We start from the raw sequence: 21,743 nt of genomic DNA, 5'->3' as shown, positions 1-21,743 counted from the left end.
TATTCTGAGCACTGTGTAATAAAATTATGCAGCAACTCCCCAAAAATGCACATTTCCTTCCCTCTTTTCTGAGCTTGTACAAGAGTATCATAGAACATGAGGTGTTGTCTTCTGTCTCTCTTCTAGGTTTTTGGCAATCGGTGACATTTCTGCTGACACTGGTGGCTCCATTGAGTTTATGACTGAATGCACGTCCATTGACATGCCATTTTGTCTGTATGATGCAGAACAACAGGTTATTCATGACAGGTAGGATTCACTATATTAATAGCACCAGATCGCATTCAGTAGTACCAAATCAGTTGTTTCAAGTGACTATCTCATAAACCATCTACTATCCCCACAAACAGTAATGTGATAATTATGTTTTTCTGATGTTGATTAAGGGATAAATATTGGCCAAGACACTGGGGATAATTGCCCTGCTTTTCTTCAAAATACTGCCGTGGGATTTTTATGTTCATCTGAGGGGGCTAATGGGGCCTCAGTTTGTCTTATCTGAAAACAGTACCTCCAACAGTGCAGCACTCCTCAGTACTGCACTGGAGTGTCAACCTAGATTTTTGTGCTCAAGCTTCTGGAGTAGGACTTAGACCACAACTTTCTGACTCAGAGGTGAGAGCCATGGCTACCAGATTGGCACTGATGAAATGGATGGACAGTTTTACACGGAGGACGTCTGTTTAAAAATAACTTTTACTTTTGGAGTTTTAAATCTCAGAGCAATACAGCATTCCTGTTTTGATGAAGCTGTATATTGTAGATGTGAGAACTTGCAATAATCATTTCTGTATGGCACAATAAGTTCATTCAACAAGTACAATTTGCATTTGTATAGTGTAAAAGCTTGGTCAAAGGGATAAGTTTTAATGAGCGTTTTAAAGGAGGAGAGAAGGGGTATCGTGGATGAGGGAGGGAATTTCAGAGCATAGGGCCCTGGCAGCTGAAGGTAGGGGTGCGTGCATGTGTGCATGCGCGTGCGTGTATGTGTGCGTCTGTGTATCCACACTGTGAGTGTGCCTTTGGAAAATCAGCTCTGAAAGGCAAATGTTCTCTTCTGTGAAGCAAGATGCCCCCACCCCACATAGCAAATGTATCTTTATCACAATGTGGATAATTTTCTGTACTTGCAGCTTTGAAGGCAGCGGGATTTTGATGTGTTCAATTGACAACCTACCCGCACAGCTCCCAATAGAGGCTACGGAATATTTTGGAGACAAGCTTTGCCCATATTTATGGGAGATGGTAAGATGTATGGTGGTAAAGATGGAATCTGCAGAGGATTCAACCAGTGACATTGTTTGGTGTTCCCCCCTCCTCTCCCTTCCTCTTCACTTTGTTGTCAGGTATGAGGTTTAAACATCCTGGTCTTGGATCAGCTGCTCTGCTATGATTCTTAAGTCTGTTAAGAAATCTTAATAAAGATATGTATTTATTTGAGAGAAACTAGACAAAATGACACTAATCACCATCACAACTGTTGAAATGTGGTATAAAAACAAGAAATACTGGAAATATTCAGCAGGTCTGGCAGCATCTGTGGAGAGAGAAGCAGAGTTAACGTTTCAGGTCAGTGACCCTTCTTCAGAACTAGCAAATATTAGAAATGTAAAAGGTTATAAGCAAGTAAAGCGGGGGTGGGGCAAGAGATAACAAAGGAGAAGGTGTAAATAGGACAAGGTCGCAGAATAGCTGACCAGAAGGTCGTGGAGCAAAGGCAAACAATATGTTAATGGTGTGTTGAAAGACAAAGCATTAGTACAGATAGGGTGTTAATGGACTGAAAATTGAACAACAGCAAGTACAAACATGAAAAAAAACAGTGGGTAAGCAAACTGAACAAACTAAGATGAAATAAAATAAACACACAAATTTTTTTAAAAGAAGGATAAAGAAAGAAAAACTAAAAATAAAAGTAAAATGGGGGGCCCGTCATGCTCTGAAATTATTGAACTCAATGTTCAGTCCGGCAGGCTGTAGTGTGCCTAATCGTTAAATGAGATGCTGTTCCTCGAGCATGTGTTGATGTTCACTGGAACACTGCGGCAATCCCAGGACAGAGATGTGAGCATGAGAGCAGGGGGGAGTGTTGAAATGGCAAGCAACCGGAAGCTCGGGGTCCTGCTTGCGGACTGAGCGGAGGTGTTCTGCAAAGTGGTCTCCCGGTCTGCGTTTGGTCTCCCCAATGTAGAGGAGACCACATTGTGAGCAGCGAATACAGTATACTACATTGAAAGAAGTACAAGTAAATCGCTGCTTCACCTGAAAGGAGTGTTTGGGGCTTGGGATAGTGAAGAGAAAGGAGGTAAATGGGGGCAGGGGAAGGTGCCATGGGAAGGGGACAAGGTGGTGGGGGTAATGGAGGAGTGGACCAGGGTGTCAAGGAGGGAACGATCCCTTTGGAATGCTGACAGGGGAAGGGAGGGGAAGATGCGTTTGGTAGTGGCATCACGCTGGAGGTGGCAGAAATGGCGGACGATGATCCTTTGGATATGGAGGCTGATGGGGTGGAAAGTGAGGACAAGGGGAGGCCTGTCACGGTTGGGGAAGGGGTGAGGGTAGAGGTGCGGGAATTGGGCTGGACACTGTCAACCACAGTGGGGGGGAATCCTCGGTTGAGGAAAAAGGAAGACATATCAGAAGCACTGTCATGGAAGCTAGCATCGCAGGAGGTGTAATACCTGCCCATTTACCTCCTCTCTCCTCACTGTCCCAGGCCCCAAACACTCCTTTCAGGTGAAGCAGCGATTTTTTTCGTACTTCTTTCAATGTAGTATACTGTGTTCGCTGCTCACAATATGGTCTCCTCTACATTGGGGAGACCAAATGCAGACTGAGTGACCGCTTTGCGGAACACCTCCGCTCAGTCCGCAAGCAGGACCCCGAGCTTCCGGTTGCTTGCCATTTCAACATTTCCCCCCTGCCCTCATGCTCACATCTCTGTCCTGGGATTGCTGCAGTGTTCCAGTGAACATCAACGCAAGCTTGAGGAACAGCATCTCATTTACCGATTAGGCACATTACAGCCTGCTGGACTGAACATTGAGTTCAATTATTTCAGAGCATGACGGGCCCCCCATTTTACTTTTATTTTTAGTTATTTTTCTCTTTTTCCTTTTTTTCACATTTTTTGGTGTTTATTTTATTTTATTTCATCTTAGTTTGTTCAGTTTGCTTACCCACTGTTTTTTTTTCATGTTTGTATTTGCGGCTGTTCAATTGACAGTCCATTAACACCCTATCTGTACTGATGCTTTGTCTTTCAACACACTATTAACATATTGTTTACTTTTGCTCCATGACCTTCTGGTCAGCTATTCTGTGACCTTGTCCTTTTCACACCTCCTTTGTTATCTCTTGCCCCACCCTCACTTTACATGCTGATTCTTTTGGGCCTCCTTATCTCGAGAGACAATGGATACGCGCCTGGAGGTGGTCAGTGGTTTGTGAAGCAGCGCCGGAGTGGCTATAAAGGCCAATTCTGGAGTGACAGGCTCTTCCACAGGTGCTGCAGAGAAATTTGTTTGTTGGGGCTGTTGCACAGTTGGCTCTCCCCTTGCGCCTCTGTCTTTTTTCCTGCCAACTACTAAGTCTCTTCGACTCGCCACAATTTAGCCCTGTCTTTATGGCTGCCCGCCAGCTCTGGCGAATGCTGGCAACTGACTCCCACGACTTGTGATCAATGTCACACGATTTCATGTCGCGTTTGCAGACGTCTTTATAACGGAGACATGGACGGCCGGTGGGTCTGATACCAGTGGCGAGCTCGCTGTACAATGTGTCTTTGGGGATCCTGCCATCTTCCATGCGGCTCACATGGCCAAGCCATCTCAAGCGCCGCTGACTCAGTAGTGTGTATAAGCTGGGGGTGTTGGCCGCTTCAAGGACTTCTGTGTTGGAGATATAGTCCTGCCACCTGATGCCAAGTATTCTCCGAAGGCAGCGAAGATGGAATGAATTGAGACGTCGCTCTTGGCTGGCATACGTTGTCCAGGCCTCGCTGCCGTAGAGCAAGGTACTGAGGACACAGGCCTGATACACTCGGACTTTTGTGTTCCGTGTCAGTGCGCCATTTTCCCACACTCTCTTGGCCAGTCTGGACATAGCAGTGGAAGCCTTACCCATGCGCTTGTTGATTTCTGCATCTAGAGACAGGTTACTGGTGATAGTTGAGCCTAGGTAGGTGAACTCTTGAACCACTTCCAGAGCGTGGTCGCCAATATTGATGGATGGAGCATTTCTGACATCCTGCCCCATGATGTTCGTTTTCTTGAGGCTGATGGTTAGGCCAAATTCATTGCAGGCAGACGCAAACCTGTCGATGAGACTCTGCAGGCATTCTTCAGTGTGAGATAACCTTTTACATTTCTAATATTTGCTAGTTCTGATGAAGGGTCACTGACCCGAAATGTTAACTCTGCTTCTCTCTCCACGGATGCTGCCAGACCTGATGAGTATTTCCAGTATTTCTTGTTTTTATTTCAGATTTCCAGCATCTGCAGTATTTTGCTTTTATTTTAGTGTTGAAATGTGGTGCCTTGACCTTTTATGGCATAGTTTTCATTTATGGCAATCCCTTTGTTACGACTGAGGTAGGAGGAGTGCACTGTTCATTCAGTCCCACTTCTCCTAAAGTCACAACATATTCTTTAAAATTTCCCACTTACTGACACAGTCTATTGGAAACACTATTTTCCCCAGAATAGAGCACGCTAATCAGTTTTCTTTACTGAACAACAAAATTAACAGTTTGTTATAAAACAAGTTTAAACTAGTAATAAGGGAAAACATAAAGACGCAGATCAAATTTTTAAAACATCCAAGATTAACTTTTAAAAAGTCCCCCTTTTCTACTGTAACCCATTTTTGAATGTCCCTTTGTACCTTAGTCCCTTGATGCTCACACACTCACACTCACACTCACACACACATACCTTTGTGTATGTGTATATATATATATATATAAAAAGTAAAAAAAAGTAAAAAAGGATTTGTAGATCAGAGCTGTATTACAGACAAAAAACACACCTGGGCAGATCACTTGCCCACCCCTGAAAAAATAGCAGATGAGACACGCTGCACCAAACTGGCACACAATCCAGCCTCTGAGCACACGCAGGCAGGATCTTTAGAATCTTCCAGAATTCGTTCTGTTCAGGCGGTGTTGAAAAGTAATTTACCAGGCCTTCTTGAAATACAGGAAACAGTACAACTTGACACAGTGGACTTCACAGGATCCTTTTAGGGAATTGTGAGAAAGCGAGCAGGGTTGGAAGTCTTCTGTTCTTCCTTGGAATTCCCTCCTTCTGTCCTTTTTTGACACTTCAGCAGCACCTGACTTTTATAAAACATTCAGCAAGAATCTGGTCTCTTCCTCCAGATGGTAAAACACAGACAGACAGACTACCAGAAAACCTGTCAGTTTTTCTGCCCATCCCAGGTTGCTGCTGGGCTTGTCCAATCAAAAGAGCACTTGTCAATTTTCTGCCCCTGTTGCCAGGGTTTTGGTTCGAAACCTAACCCGAGCCATGTGACAATTAGTAACACTGTAAGTAATCTGGCTCCCTCAGTCCTCTTGACTTAAAAAACAGATCCAACATTTGTTCAGCTTAACTATTATGTCCTTTTCAAAAAATTATTTTTAACAAAACAGAATCGCTTGCAAAACGTCTCCAAATAGTTGCCATAAACTCAACTTGCCAGCAAATTGTGCTTCAAGGCAAAAGCAATTTTCAACCTTAGAATCGTAGAGTTACACAGCACAGAAACAAGTCCTTAACCCATCGTGTCTGTGCCGGCCATCAAGCACCTAACTATTCTAATCCCATTTTCCAGCACTTGGCCCATAGCCTTGTATGCTATGGCATTTCACGTGCTCATCTAAATACTCATTTCAACCACCCTCTGGGTGAAAAAACTTTTCCTCAAATCCCCTCTAAACCTCCTGCCCCTTGCCTTAAATCTATGCCCCCTGGTTATTGACACCTCCGCTAAGGGAGAAAGGTTCTTCCTATCTAACCTATCAATGCCCCTCATAATTTTGTATACCTCAATCATGTCCCCCCTCAGCCTTCTCTGCTCTTAGGAAAACAACCTAGCCTTTTCAGTCTTTCTTCATAGCTGAAAGTCTCCAGCCCAGACAACATCCTGGTGAATCTCCTCTGCACCCGCTCCAGTGCAATCACATCCTTCCTATGGTGTGGTGCCCAGAACTGTAAACACTACTCCAGCCTAACTAGCATTTTATACAGCTCCATCATAACCTCCCTGCTCTTATATTCTATGCCTCGGCTAATAAAGGCCATATGCCTTCCTAACCACCTTATTTACCTGTGCTGCTGCCTTCAATGATCTATGGACAAGTACACCAAGGTCCCTCTGACCTTCTGTACTTCCTAGGGTTCTGCCATCCATTGTATATTCCCTTGTCTTGTTAGTCCTCCCAAAATGCATCACCTCACACTTCTCAGGGTTAAATCTACTTGCCATTGCTCCGCCCATCTTACCAGTCCATCTATATCGTCCTGTAATCTAAGGCTTTCCTCCTCACTATTTACGACACCACCAATTTTCATGTCACCTGCGAACTTACTGATCATACCTCCTATATTCATGTCTAAATCATTAATGTACACTACAAACAGCTGGGGTCCCAACACTGATCCCTACGGTACACTACTGGTCAAAGGCTTCCACTCGCAAAAACAACCCTTGACCATTACCCTCTGCCTCCTGCCAGTCATCCAATTTTTGCTCCAGTTTGCCAAATTGCCCTGGTTCCCATGGGCTGTTACCTTCTTAACCAATCTCCCATGCGGGACTTTATCAAAAGCCTTACTGAAGTCCATATAAACTACATTACCTGCTTTACCCTCATCTACACATCTCGTCACCATCTCGAAAAATTCAATCGTTAGTTAGACACGATCTCCCCCTGACAAAGCCATGCTGACTATCCCTGATTAATCCCTGCCTGCCCAAGTGGAGATTATTCCTTTCCGTCAGAATTTTTTCCAATAGTTTTCCAACCACTGATGTTCGATTCACCGGCTTGTAATTACCTGGTTTATCCCTGCTACCCTTCTCTCACCTGAACATGGTCCATCTCCGCCTCTTCCCTTCCCTTCTTCAATTTCTCTGGCTCCATTTCTGGGGACAGGCTAGCAACAAATATTCACTATAAGCCCACAGACATCTCGACTACACTTCCTTATACCTGGCTTCCTCTCAGGACTCCAATCTATTCTCCAGTTTCTCTGTCTCTGTCACATCTGTTCTTATGCTGCAGCCTTCCATCCCAGTACTTCAACTGAGGATAGCCCCCACCATAGTTGACAGGGCCCTCGACCATGTTCATTCCATTTCCCACAGTTCTGCTCTCACCCCTTCCCCTCCTTCTGAGAACCCTGATAGGATTCTCCTTGTTCTCACCTTCCACCCCACCAGACTCCATATTCAGCGGATCATCTGTTGCTATTTCCACCACCTTCAGCATGATGCCACCAGCAAAAACATCTTACCCTTCCCTCCCTTTCAGCATTCCGTAGGGATCATTCCCTTTGTGACACTCTGGTACACTCCTCAATCACCCCAACCCTACCCCCCCCCCCCTCCCATGGCACCTTTCCATGCAGGCGCAGGAGATGCGACACCTGCCCTTTTACCCTTCCCTTCTCAGCATCCAGGGCCTCAAACACTCCTTCCAGCTCAAACAGCCATTTACGTGTACTTACAATTTAGTATATTGTATTCACTGCTCACATTGTGATCTCTACACTGGGGAGACCAAACATAGATTGGGTGACCGCTTTGTGGAATACCACCAGCCAGTTCACAAGTATGACCCCGAGCTTCTAGTTGCCTGTCATTTTAATTCTTCATCTTGTTCTCACGCTGACCTTTCTGTCCTCGTCCTTCTGCACTGTTCTAATGAAGTTCACTGTCAGCTCGAGGAACAGCACCTCATCTTTCAATTAAGCACTTAACAGCCTTCTGGACTCAACATTGAGTTGAACAATTTCAGACTCTAATCTCTTCTCCTCTTTTGCTTCCTCCTCTTTACATGTTTCAGTACACCTGCTCTAGGCACACCTTTGCTTTCTTAGTTTCTTTTCTTGCCCCATGGCCACTCCCACTGGCCCTGCACGACACTCTCCTGTCTTCCACGCTAACACAGACGCCTTTTGGTCTTTGACCCACCCACCCCCGGGGACAAGAAGGGACAGCTGGGAATGCCCTCAGGATCTCTTCCTCAGGCCAGAAAGGAAGGTGCTGAGGGTGGAAGTGAGGTCTGCAAGCCAAAGTGTTATCGTTGTCACAAGGTGGGACACCTTCGTGCAGAATGCTGGAAGTTGCGAGGTAAACCAATGGGACTTATTGGGGTACACAAATCCATTGCAGAGAAAGGGACCTTTCTCTTGACCAAGAGTACAGCAGATCAGGTTGTAGCTCTGACTATGGCCATGTACAAAATCCAAATGTGAGTGCAGGGGTTGTTGATCAGATACCTGAAAGTTATAGGGAATTCTTGCTGTAAGGAAAAGTAACTCCTTATCCCTCAAGTGAGGCAGGCAAACCTTTAGTTATTGTTACAACCAGGTGAGAAGGGATCGAGGGGTTCTCTCTCAGCCTTTGCCTGGTTTAACCTTAACCGGTATTAATTTTAGAAACACCGTGTTTTTAGCTCCCCCTCAATGAATCCTTGTTCACTGCTCCAGTTGTAAGGCAAAGAAATCAAACAGGTTTCCTTAGATTTAAACAAGAAAGGTGGAAGTTTATTAATCTTAAACTCTAATCCGGTTAATGACTACAAATAATCAACGCGACCACGCGAGCATGCATACGTGATAAACACATGCAGATAGAGACAGAAAAAGTGGAAAGAATAAAGGTGAAAAGTTTGAGGCAATAGCTGTTAGTTATTTACTGTCCTTTGAGTTCAATGTTGAGTCTTTGGTTGCTGTTAAGTCCTGCTATTCGTTGAGGCCTAATTCATGCCTCAACCGGTTTCGATGTAGGAGTCTTTTCTTTCTTGAGGTTTATGTGTCTTCCGTGGGTCTGGTGGCTTGGCAGAAAGTGAGAGAGAGAGATAGCCAGGAGAGGGGCTTCCTTGTTCCAGCTTTAGTTGCAAAACTGCCTTCTGTTCCTTCCTGTGTGGCACAATTCAAAAAACCCTCAGGTTGCCCAGCAGGTTAGTCATGTGACTAGGTCCTTATTTAGAACAGTCTCTCCTGCGAGGTTTGTGGATTGTATGATCTTAGCAGTCCCTGGAATGCACTTCTTTACACCTTCAATGTCTGTTGATCAAAATCCATTTGGGTTAATTGGATGAGGAAATAGTCCTTTGTCTGCACAAGCAGCGTCCCTTAGTATGCAAGTGTCCTTCCGGCCCAAATGTCTGGTGATCTCTTCAACAAGTCATTTCTTCACTTGAGCGACAGTTTAAAATTAATGTTCATATGATGAAATTAATATGCCTCATTCTTGGCAGGTGGGGTTCTGCATGACATTATACTTATGGATACAGGAGCCACCCAAACTATTTGCTGGGAAAGGCATGACATTTCCACCAGAGAGCGCAATGAATGCTAAAGTTTTAGCGAATAGTATTGGCGGGGAGTATATACCTGTATCTTTGTATCAGGTGCACCTAGAGTGTGACCTAATGCCTGGAATGGTAGCTATAGGAGTTGTCCATAGTTTGCCAGTAGATGGAGTTGACCTACTCCTGGGGAATAATTTGGCTGGAGCAAAGGTAGTAGCTTCTCCAGTAGTCACGGAAAGATGAAGTGAAGTTAAAGAGACAGAACAATTGCAGCAAAAGGTTCCGGGAATTTTTCCTTCATGTGTTGCAACCCGAGCAATAGCAAAACAAGTTCCATTGTTGGAGGTAAAATTGGCACCGCCATCAAATAGTTGAATATCTGAAACTTTATTTGGGATTTTGGATAATCTGAAGGGCGGCGCAGTGGTTAGCACCGCAGCCTCACAGTTCCAGGGACCCGGGTTCAATTCTGGGTACTGCCTGTGCGGAGTTTGCAAGTTCTCCCTGTGTCTGCGTGGGTTTTCTCCGGGTGCTCCTGTTTCCTCCTACATGCCAAAGACTTGCAGGTTGATAGGTAAATTGGCCATTATAAATTGCCCCTAGTATAGGTAGGTGGTAGGGAAATATAGGGACAGGTGGGGATGTGATAGGAATATGGGATTAATGTAGGATTAGTATAAATGGGTGGTTGATGGTCGGCACAGACTCAGTGGGCCGAAGGGCCTGTTTCAGTGCTGTATCTCTAAATAAATAAAAAAATAAATGTTTAATAAGTCTTCCCTGATCAAGGCTCAGCAACCTGATCCAGAGTTAAATAAAGAGGCACAATCAGCTCTAACAAAAGCTGAAACAAAGGAGTTCCAGAAGGCTATTATATTAAAATTGGGATTTTGATGAAGAAGCAGAGACCTCCTCACAGACCTGCAGACAAAGAATGGATGGTAGTTCATCAGATAATGGTACTGCCAAAGTATCGGCGAGAACTATTAAGGATGGCCCATGAAATTCCTACAGCAGGACATGTGGGAATCTGAAAAACCAAATCATGTATAAATTGACATTTTTACAGGCCAGGTCTTTCCAAGGACGTAGTGCAGTTTTGTAAAACTTGCCAATAGTACCAGATTGTGGGAAAATTGCAACCTGGTATAAAACCGGCACCTCTAATTCCCATACCAGTTTTTGGGGAACCATTTAGTGGGTGTTGGTACACTCTGTAGGACCTTTACTGAAAACAAAAGCGGGACACCAATATATACTCACTATCCGGGATATGGTTACTTGGTTCCCAGCAGCCATTCCCTTGAGAACAATTTCTGCTAAGTTAGTGGGAGAGAAGTTAACCCAGTTCTTCACTAGAAACGGATAACTGATTGAGATTCAGTCAGATCAAGGTTCCATTTTACGTCTAAAATTTTTCAGAATGTTATGGGTAATTTGGATAAAACACAATTAAAGTCCTCTGCATAAAACCACAGACACGAGCTTTAGAAAGGTACTATCAGACCCTCAAAACAATGATCAGGGCATACTGTCATTACTATCCCCATGATTGGGATAAGGGGCTAAATTTTCTTTTGTTTGCCACTAGGGATTCATCTAATGAATCTACCAGTTTTAGTCCTTTTGACTTAGTTTATGGACATGAGATAAGAGGTCCTCTAAAACAAATTAAAGAAAGGTTTTTAGAACAGACGGATGAATCTTCTGTGTTAGATTATGTATCTGTGTTCCGGGAACGGCTCCCAAGCGAATGCAAAGTGGCTCAGGAACACCTTAAAGCTTCTCAAACAACTATGAAGAAATGGGCAGACAAGCATGCCAAGATATGGTGTTAGTGGATGTGGTGTTAGTATTGCTGCCTTTACAGGCTGAACTGTTGAAAGCACATTTCAGTGGTCCATATGATGTGGTCAAGAGAATTGGTGAAGTAAATTATTTGATTGGCACCCCAAATTGCCAGGAAAAGAATTGGCTGTGTCATATTAATATGTTGAAACAATATTATCGCCGGGAGGAGGATAAGCAAGCACTGGTATGTCAGGTAGTAGGGAAAGTGAAGAAGGAAAGGGATAGTGAGGATGAGGCAGAAAGAGACCTAGACAACTATAAAATTGAATTTCCTACTATCCGGTTAGCTAATACTGAATTGCTACTCACATCATGTAAAAGAGTCTGGAGGGATAAACCAGGATGTACAACCTAACCACACATGATAATAAAAGCAAAATACTGCGGATGCTGGAAATCTGAAATAAAAATAGAAAGTGCTGGAAAAACTCAGCAGGTCTGGCAGCATCTGTGGAGAGAGAAGCAGAGTTAATGTTTCAGGTGAGTGATGCTTCTTCAGAACTGGCAGATCTAAGAAATGTAAAAAATTTTAAGCAAGTAAAGTGGGAGTGGGGCAAGAGATAACAAGGGAGAAGGTATTGATAGGACAAGGTCACAGAATAGCTGACCAGAAGGTCATGGAGCAACGGCAAATAATATATTAATGGTGTGCTGAAAGACAAAGCATTAGTACAGATAGGGTGTTAATGGACTGAAAACTGAACAACCAGAAGCACAAACATAAAAAACAGTGGGTAGGCACAGTAGAAACAAACTGAACAAACTAAGATTAAAAAAAACACAAAAAATAAAAGAAAAAAGAAAAAAATAACAAGATAAAAGTAAAATGCGGGCCCGTCATTCTCTGAAATGATTGAGCTCAGTGTTCAGTCCGGCAAGCTGTAGTGTGCCTAATAGGTAAATGAGATGCTGATATGGATGTAGGGGAATCCTTTCCTATAAAACAGCATCCTTATCACTTAAGTCCAGAGAAACAGGCCCAGGAAAAAGCAGAAATCCAATACATGTTGGAAAACTGTCTAATTGAACCCAGACAAAGCAGCTGGAGTTCGCCAGTGGTATTAGTGCCTAAACCTGATGATTCAAATAGACTCTGTATAGACTACAGAAAGGTTAATGCAGTAACAAAGGCAGACTCCTATCCAGTTCCTCGCTTGGAAGACTGCATTGACAGAGTGGGCAGTGCCACATTTCTTACGAAAAACATATGTTGAAGGGATACTGGCAAGTTCCTTTAACACCCCCAACTAAAGCAATATCAGCCTTTGTCACACCAGACAGTCTTCTCCAATGCTGAGTGATATCATTCGGGCTAAAAAATGCCCCACCAATCTTTCAGAGACTAATGAACCAAGTCAGTGTTCCTAACTGTGTAGTTTACCTTGATGATGTGCTGATCTACAGTAACACTGGGAAGGACCAGTTGAAACAAGTGGGTGAGGTGGCAGGGGCTCTGTTTGGAAGGGTTGCAGTTGGCTGATTTGGTGATCAACTTTGTGGAAAAATTTAAAAACCAGAATGCCAGACTATTCCGATGGAGTTTACTATTACAGCCCTATCACTTAAAGATTATCCACATTACAGGAAAAAATAATGTTATTGCAGATGCTTTATTGAGAATCTAACTTTGTTTTGACTTTTCTGAATGAAAAGAGAATACAGAGCAGAATTGTATTAACTACAGAAAAGAGTGAATGAGTATGAGTGTGAAGATGTGTTTCAAAAATTTTCATCTTTTTTTTCCACACTTAGTAATGAAACGCGTTTAAAAATGGTGTTTCATTCCTCCGAAGGTGGAGGTGTTATGAAAGTGCTTTTGTTTTTTTAAAATATATTTTTTGAGGAATTCATAGTCAAACTGAAGAAATATTGGACCAGTTTTTTTTTCAAGATGGTCATCAAAAGGACACTGAAAGGACATGTTTGACAACAACATTTACTGGTTGTCACATGACTCAAGTTTAAAAATAGAACGGAAACTCTGGTAAGTGGGGAAGATGTGTGCAGAGAAGTGACAGGTCAGAAGGTGAACTTTCTGTTTCTGGCTTCACTTTTGAATTCTTTGAAATTGGGAATGAACTGTTTAAAAAGGATTGAAGTTTTAAAAATAAACTGAAGGACAGAACCCCAGTTCAGCCCAGCCTGTCCCTTCCCTTTAAAAAGCCTGCAGAAAGAGAAGAGAACTTCAAAAGAGAGAAGGGAATTCCCAAGGAAGGAGAAGACCACAACTGAGCTCAGCATTCGAACACCTCTCTAAAAGACCCTCAGGAGTCCACTGTGTCAACTCATCTCGTGTTCTGTCTTTGAAGAAAAGCCTGATAAATTAATTCTCAATGCCGTCTGAAAATAATTGTTCGAAAAGACCCAGCTACGTGTACTCGGAGGCCAGACTGTATGCCAGTTTTGGAATACAACATATCTCATCTGCTGTTTCTTCAAGAATAAGCAAGTATTCAGCCCAAGTGGTTGTTTTTGTCTGTAACAGAGCTCTAAACGAAAATTCCTTTTATTTTCCTGGTTAACCGGTGTATGTGTGAGTGTGAGGGGCAAAGGTAAAAAGGAAACTTGAAATTTCAATCTGTCTGTTTATGCTTTACTTCATTACTGGTTAATACTTATTTATAATCTGATAATTTTGTTGTTTATTAAAGAAAACTGGTTGTTCTGTTTTATTCTGGGATAAAAATAGAATCGATGATTCATCGTATCAGTAAGTGGGAAAAAATTCAAATATATGTTGTGACCCTTGGAGAAGTGGAACTAGAATAAAGAATGCACTCCTCACGCCTCGGTCATAACAAAATATATGCAATGGCGCCATTCTTTTGTTTTTACCAAAAGTATGAAAGATTTGGTTGGCCTGTCTGTCTGTTTTTGCAGCAGGGTTAGCATTCACTCATTCTGGAGGGAAGTTTAAATGTTGTTTTTAAGCCAGACAGAAATTCACCAGAGCAATGTACTGAAGATGCTGGAAATCTGGAATAAAAACACACAGTGCTGAAAATACTCAGCAGGTCTGGCAGCATTGGAGGAGAGAGAAACAGAATTAATGTTTCAGGTTGATGACCCTCAGGACTGGGAGCACTTGGAGACATAAAGTTTTTAAGCTAGGCAGGGAAAGTGAGGCTGGAGGGGGGGGGGGGGGTGGTGGGTGGGGGGAGGTAAGGAGGAAAGAACAATTGGGGATGAAGGAGAAATTAAATGACAAGAGGGATGATAGTGAAAGGAAAAAAGCTGAAAAATGGAGTACTGAACAAGGGTGTTCTGCAAAGCGGGCACTTAATCTGCTTTTGGCCTCCCCAGTGTAGAGGAGACCACATTGTAAGCAGTGTATACTGTGTACTCAATTGAAAGAAGTACAAATAAATCGCTGTTTCATCCTGGAGGAGTGTTTGGGGCCTTGAATGGTAAGAAGGGAGGAAATAAAAGGGGAGGGGGTGCTTGGGCTGATTGAGGAGTGTTCCAGGGTGTTGCGGAGGGAACATTCACTTAGGAGGCTGAAACGGGAGGGGAAGGGAAGATGTTTTTGGTGCTGGTCACCGATTGGGTGATCACTTTGTGGAACACTTCAGTTCAGTCTGCAAGTGTCACTGTGAGCTTCTAGTTGCCTGTCAGTTTAATTATCTGCTCCACTCCCACTCTGACCTTGGCCTCCTACACGATGAAGCTCAGTGTAAGCTCGAGGAACAGCACCTCATCTATTGACGAGGCACTTTACAGTCTTCCAAAATCAACATTGAGTTCACAATTTCAGATCATAACCTCTGCCCCTTTTTTATTTTTGGATGGCAGCTGTTGGTGGTGATTCTGCTTTTCCATTCACATCTCCTCTAGACATATCCTTTGTTTTCTTACTTGTCCCATTACCATCTCTTTTCACTTTCACTCCTTTTCTCATTTAATCTCTCCTGACTCTCCCCTATCACAGACATCCCCATTTATTCTTTCCTCCCCTCCCTGCTTTCTGTGCCTTTGTTATATCTCTAAGCACTCCCAGTTCTGACGAAGAGTCACCGATCTGAAACTTTAACTCTGTTTCACTCTCCACTGATGCTGCCAGCTCGGCTGAGCATTTCCAGCATTTTCTGTTGCTATTTAAAATTCCTTCAGAGTTTTGTCTGCGTCCAGAGAGTAATTTGTACTTCAAGTTCTTAGTGTCCTATCAGCTGACCTAGACTGAAGTGATTGTGATTTTATTGCTGATTAATGCATACAGAAGAAATGTTTACATTTAGATTAATTACCTGAAGGAATGACTGCCTTGGAGACTTTGTGATTTTCTAAAAAAAAAATCCATGATTTCTACCCTGTACAGTTGTCCTCTGATGCTACACAACCCTTTGAAAAGGAGAACAGTTTATCTCCGGTTATCCGGAATGTAAGTGCAATTCCATTCTTGACTTTGCGTACTTTGCTGTCTACTGCAACTCCTGTCACATGTAATGCATGGTTGTATTTCAAATTGATTATTTCTAGGCTGTAATCGCATCCAATGGTTCACTGACTCCTAAATTCAAATATATTCAGAAGCTAAGAGCGAACAGGTAAATTACTCTGGCCTCAGCTATCCACTGTGTTGTGGTAAATGCTCTGATATGCCTGTCTCTGTATGTAATAAACACTGTAAATGTAAGTAGCTGCAGTGATGCATTTTGTTCCTCTGGGTGGCATCTGGTGATGGGGGAGAATTTTGTGGTGCTTTGGTGCAAAGGAATTATTTTAAATAGGGCTGTTTGGAAAGTTTTGCGGTTTTTTTTGCAAATGGTGCATGGCTTTGTGGGTGACTGTTGTTCAGACCTGAATCTAGGCATGGAGTGTCAGCAATTACTCAACTGTCGGGGGCAGCATATCAAAGACTTATCCCATCCACAACATGCCCATTTCCAGCAAGGTCACTGGTTAACAATGAGGAACACAAGCCCAGGACAATTTGTCGCTTCTTGGCTTCTGCCCTGACTGAGATCAGCTAACTCAGGACAGACCTTTCTTGTTCTGCATGGTTCAGTGAGTCTTGCGGGAGTTTGCATTGTTCCTCTCGAGCGTTTGCTCTCTTTGCTTTCTTCCCACCCCCCCACCCCGCCTCTCTCCCTCACTCCCTTTGTTCTGTGGTTTATATTGTAACAAGTAGTTTTATATTGTCACTGAGGACAAGATGAAAACAGGTTGGGATTTTGATCATGGTAAGGCCAGAGAGGGGAAGCAGTGGGTAAATGCAAGTTGTAGTCTTCAGTATAAACATCCTTAATCCATTCAACTCCCAACTGATTCTGTATAACATTTGTCCCACAATAAAATTGACAATCTACTTGCTACACAGCAAATCCAAATTTGGCCAGGTACCTGAGTAAGCTTATATTCTGTTCATTTTAAAATCCTTTGAATATGAAACTTATTCATGCTATAATCATTAAGTGTTGATGGTTTTCTGATAGTTTTATTTTGTCGTCCTTCATCTAAAGATGCTTACATTGCATATTATCTGTTCTAAGAAGGTGGACAGTGAGTCCATTTAAAACCTCACAGATCAAATTGTCATATCAAATATTTGCACATTGAGGGTCTGCAGTATAAATTGAATTGAAAACTTCAGACGCATTGACTTCAGTGAAACATATTACTGGCAGCAGATTTGATACAGCTTGTTTTATGGGCACACCTACAACAAATTTCACCCCCAGCGTTAACAATGACTGGAAGACCAATATAGTTAAACACTATCCTGGAGGGCTGCAGGTAGTTTGGTCCACACCACTTATTTAGAGGCTGTTCACTAATACAACAGCACTACTGCACAGTTTGTGCCACTGTGAGATAGTTTCTGATCCACAATTATGCACGTTGTTCAGTTTAATGCCAGCTTGATAGTGGTCAGTTTGACATTTTGTATGAAGATTGAGACCATCTTCTCTTTCACTGCTGGAGCTCATATGAAAATGAGGCTGAAGATGGTTCACCCACTTCATGCCTGCTTTGGGCTTAAGTTGAAATTCCCCTCTCCATATATTAGTGTTTAAAAGCACAAATGGGGAGGATACTTTGTTCAGAAAATATACATTGTTGATTCTCCGAGACATTAGTTCATACTTTAATTGAAGAAAAGGGGTAAAATGTGCTTTCTCTTCACTTCTCCCAAAGCGAGCATCCCTGTTCCACAGAGGGCCCTGCCCTGTGACACTGCCAGGCCCTAATTATTCTCCTCAGATGTGTGCTTTGGGATATCAGCTTGCTCACATTAGAATGCGAGGGAGATTCCTTAAGCCCACGGCACAACCCCATCAGCATCAGATACATAGATTTGACAAAGTCTTCAGATTAGTGTGAGACACATCTATATTGTCTAAACACAGGAAGGAATAATACTTGAGACATCGTAACATTAAAAAAGTAACATGAGAATAGAAAATTATAAAACTCTGAAATAAGAATAAAATTTGCTGGAAGAGAGCAAGGTAGGTTCATGTTACAGGAGCGACTCATCATCAAAACTCGGTAAAAGTAACACACTGAAAACATTAGTCTCTCTGCTTGTGCATTTCCAGAATTTTTGATCTTTTTACCACCTTAAGAAAAAATTGTGCAATAACCTTGTTATTGTCAGGCTTTGAAATAATAATCTTTCAAAATAAGGTACATACCAACATACGAATTAGGAGCAGAAGGCCACTCGGCCCTTCGAGCCTGCTCTGCCATTCAATAATTTCACGGCTGAACTGATTACTCTGCATTTCCACCTACCCCCGATAACCTTCCACCCTCTTGCTTATCAAGAATCTATCTACCTCTGCCATAAAAATATTCAAAGACTCTGCTTCAACTGCCTTTTGAGGAAGAGAATTCCAAAGACTGATGACTCTCTGAGAGAAAAAATTTCTCCTCATCTCTGTCTTAAATGGGCGACCCCTTATTTTGAAACAGTGACCCCTAATTCTAGATTCTCCCACAAGGGGAAACTTCCTTTCCACATCCACCCTGTCAAGACCCCTCAGGGTCTTATATGTTTCAATCAAGTCACCTCTTACTCTAAATTCCAGCGGATACAAGCCTAGCCTGTTCAATCTTTCCTCGTAAGACAGCCCGCCCATTCCAGGTATTAGTCTAGTAATCCTTTTCTGCTGCCTCCAATGCATTTACATCCTTCCTTAAATAAGGAGACTAGTACTGTACACAGTACTCCAGATGTGGTCTCACTGATGCCCTGTATAGCTGAAGCATAACCTCCCGACTTTTGCATTCAATTCCCCTCGCGATGAATGATAACATTCTATAAGCTTTCCTAATTACGTGCTGTACCTGCATACTAACCTTTTGCGATTCATGCACCAGGACACCCAGATCCCTCTGCATCTCAGAGCTCTGCAATCTCTCACCATTTAGATAATCTGCTTCTTTTATATTCTTCCTGCCAAAGTGGACACTTTCCCACATAATACTTCATTTACCAGGTCTTTGCCCACTCACTTAACCTATCTATAGCCCTTTGTAGCCTCCTTATGTCCTCTTCACGAGTCACTTTCCTACCTATCTTTGTGTCATCAGAAAATTTAGCAACCATACCTTCGGTCCCTTCATCGAAGTAATTTATATAAATTGTAAAAAGTTGAGGCCCCAGCACAAATCCCTGTGGCTCCCCACTCATTACATCTTGCCAACCAGAAGATGACCCTTTTATGCCTACTCTGTTCCCTGTTACCTAGCCAATCTTCTATCCATGCCAATATGTTACCCCTACACCATGAGCTTTTATTTTCTGCAATAACCTTTGATGTGGCACCTTATCAAATGCCTTCTGGATATCTAAGTACAATACATCCACCAGTTCCCCTTTATCCACAGCACATGTAACTCCCTCAAAGAACTCCAATAAATTGGTTAAACATGATTTCCCTTTCACAAAGCTATGTTGACTCTGCCTGATTACCTTGATTTTTTTCTAAATGCCCTGCTATAATATCTTTAATAATAGCTTCTAACATTTTCCCTCAGACAGATGTTAAGCTAACTGGTAGGTGTTTAGGAGGTAATGTTAGAAATTTGCACTCCTGAAATCTCAAATTTCAGGAATGTTTCTCCCAGGATTTTCTCTCAATTATTTGACGTCTGCATTTGCTGACAACGCAACCAGTAGGTGGCACAGTACTGTCGCATGCGCAAATGCAGCCTCATCAACTGAAACGTCACTGTCTGTGACGTCTCTGGAGCTGCCAGTAATATAGATGATACAGATGGCTCTGCTCAATTTGCCACAAAAAGTAAATGCAGCCTTAAATCCAAACCCCACAATGGCTGTGATCGCTGCCTCCATCCCACCCCAACAGTACCTGTGCTAGTACAGAACCAAATAATCTCATCTTTCTATTCGCTCTTTGTATGATGCTTATTATTCTAAAATATTGGTTTTAAAAATAGATTCCTGTGGCTTATTCTCTTGCACAATTCCAGCAGTGCAAATGGATTCCGGCTATAATTCAGATAGAAGCCATCGCATTTCTCTTCGCCTCTCCCTCCCACGCCCATCTGCTCCCATTTCGCCCCCCTCAGCCACACTCCTGCCCTCGCTGCTCCCCCAGCTTGGCCGCGCTCTCCCCGCCCCCATTTCCCCCCTCCTGATGGTGGCTTGCTCCACGCCTCGCCACTCCCCTCTTCTTGGACACTGGCTCCTCCGTCACCCTGTCACCCCTCAGCCGCTTGCTCCCCAGCTTGACGTTTTAGCAGCTCGTTCCCTACCCTCTCCCGCTGTTCCTTAGGACGGTGCCGAAGGGGGCAGCAACGAGGGCGGGTGTGAGTGGCGGGTGGAAGGTGGCGGGGAGTGAAAGGTTGAGGGGAAGCGGCAATGCGGGGAGTGAACGGCCCCGTTCCGGCATGCGATGACGTTTTAGAGCACATGTGCGAATTCATCCTGGTAAGCCGGGTGCTGGCATAGGCTGTGCATGTGCAGCACCACACTGGCAGGAAGACACTGTTCTGCGCATGTGCACAGCTGGGAAGGCACTGATGACGTTGGTGCTTAGCTGCGTTGTCAGGAGTCAGTTTGTTGTTTGACACACGTCACCTGCAACAGTGAAGAAAAACATAGACTCACCCGAATACAGGAAGATCAGGAAAGCCTTGAATAAATTCTATGCCATCTTGGCCAAATGTTATAATTCAACGAATTGGCACAAGGCACCATGCTTTCTGGTAGCGGTAATGTAATTGCTAACTGTCCTCGCTAACCAGATTTGAGATTCCTTGCATGGTGCTGCTAGTTTATCTCCTGATTCTACCTTTAACATCTTGCATGGTCTAATGTGAACTGCAGGAAACTTGCTTCTTCCACAAGGATGTTTCTTAATCTTTTAACTCTACCGTTATTTGAAGGCATATTACTGTCTTGGCGCAAATTTGTTGTACCAGCTAAAAAAGCGAATGGTTCACCAATAGGGTAATGATTTGCTGAACCGCAGCTTTAGAAACTGTCAGCTTTAACAGTGAAACATTGGGCTGTATGTTCGTATGTACAAACGGGCGGGTTGGGGATAAGCACAGATGTTAAAATTCCAAGAATATGAAACTTGCCTCCAAGCTGCCCACTTCCAGGTTTAATAGAGGCAGGACAAGGGACGAGCAGCTGACCTGCTGCCAGGGGGCTGGTTGGCAGTTTAATATATGAATGGGAGTGGCAGCTTCTGCTTTAACCAGCTTTGCAGGTTTAACCTTGGCCTCCGGAAATCCGTCAGCAGAAGGGAAGGTGTGTCCAGCTCCAGTGAGTAGGTTAAGGGCTTTTACCGGAGTCTGTATGGTCTCCATTGCTCCAACACCACCCCCCCCTCACACTTTATACAAAGTCCACCAGGATAAAACTCAGCCCTCCACCACACCCGGGGTCCAGGGTCCGGGATCAGACCTTACAGCCCCAGAGTTTTCCCTGCCTGACTGGAAGCAAAGCTCGTCAGTCAGACTGACCTCTGGTGGGGAGCAACTCTACCCACCCGCATACCCACCTGCCCCTGTCAATATCCACCTTATGGACTACAATATGACGATACAAATTTATGAATTTTGTTTGGTGCTGCATTTGTATAAATTAACTTATGAAACAAAATTTGAATGAATGCAATTTCAAAATTCATTAAGTTGATCTATTTGCATACAATATTTTTTCTCTAACAATATTGTTAGAATTGTGTCGTTCAGCAGACTGCAGTTCATCTAAAATGTCTGACGATTTTAGGGAGTTTGCTCAAATGAGGAACATGAGTGCAAAAGGCCGCGTGCTGTTGCTTGGAACTGGTTATGTTTCTGGACCAGTCTTGGACTATATCACCCGGGACACTGACATTGAGGTGACTGTCGGTAAGTAACCATTTGT

The 21,743-nt window shown here is 43.3% G+C and overlaps 1 protein-coding gene across 2 annotated transcripts in view; it reads left to right on the top strand.

Annotated features, from left to right (window-relative positions):
- The window catches only part of aass (aminoadipate-semialdehyde synthase), a 122,670-nt gene that overhangs the window by 40,298 nt on the left and 60,629 nt on the right, over window positions 1-21,743 (top strand). For both annotated transcript variants that reach the window (XM_068050892.1, XM_068050893.1), the window contains exons 10-14: window positions 127-249; window positions 1,134-1,245; window positions 15,711-15,773; window positions 15,872-15,939; window positions 21,606-21,727. In XM_068050892.1, the coding sequence (XP_067906993.1) occupies window positions 127-249; window positions 1,134-1,245; window positions 15,711-15,773; window positions 15,872-15,939; window positions 21,606-21,727 (488 nt within the window). The remainder of the gene's footprint in view (window positions 1-126; window positions 250-1,133; window positions 1,246-15,710; window positions 15,774-15,871; window positions 15,940-21,605; window positions 21,728-21,743) is intronic.

This window comes from Heterodontus francisci, chromosome 18 (genome assembly GCF_036365525.1).
Source record: "Heterodontus francisci isolate sHetFra1 chromosome 18, sHetFra1.hap1, whole genome shotgun sequence".
NCBI lineage: Eukaryota > Metazoa > Chordata > Chondrichthyes > Heterodontiformes > Heterodontidae > Heterodontus > Heterodontus francisci.
This window is presented reverse-complemented; position numbering and strand designations above follow the sequence as displayed.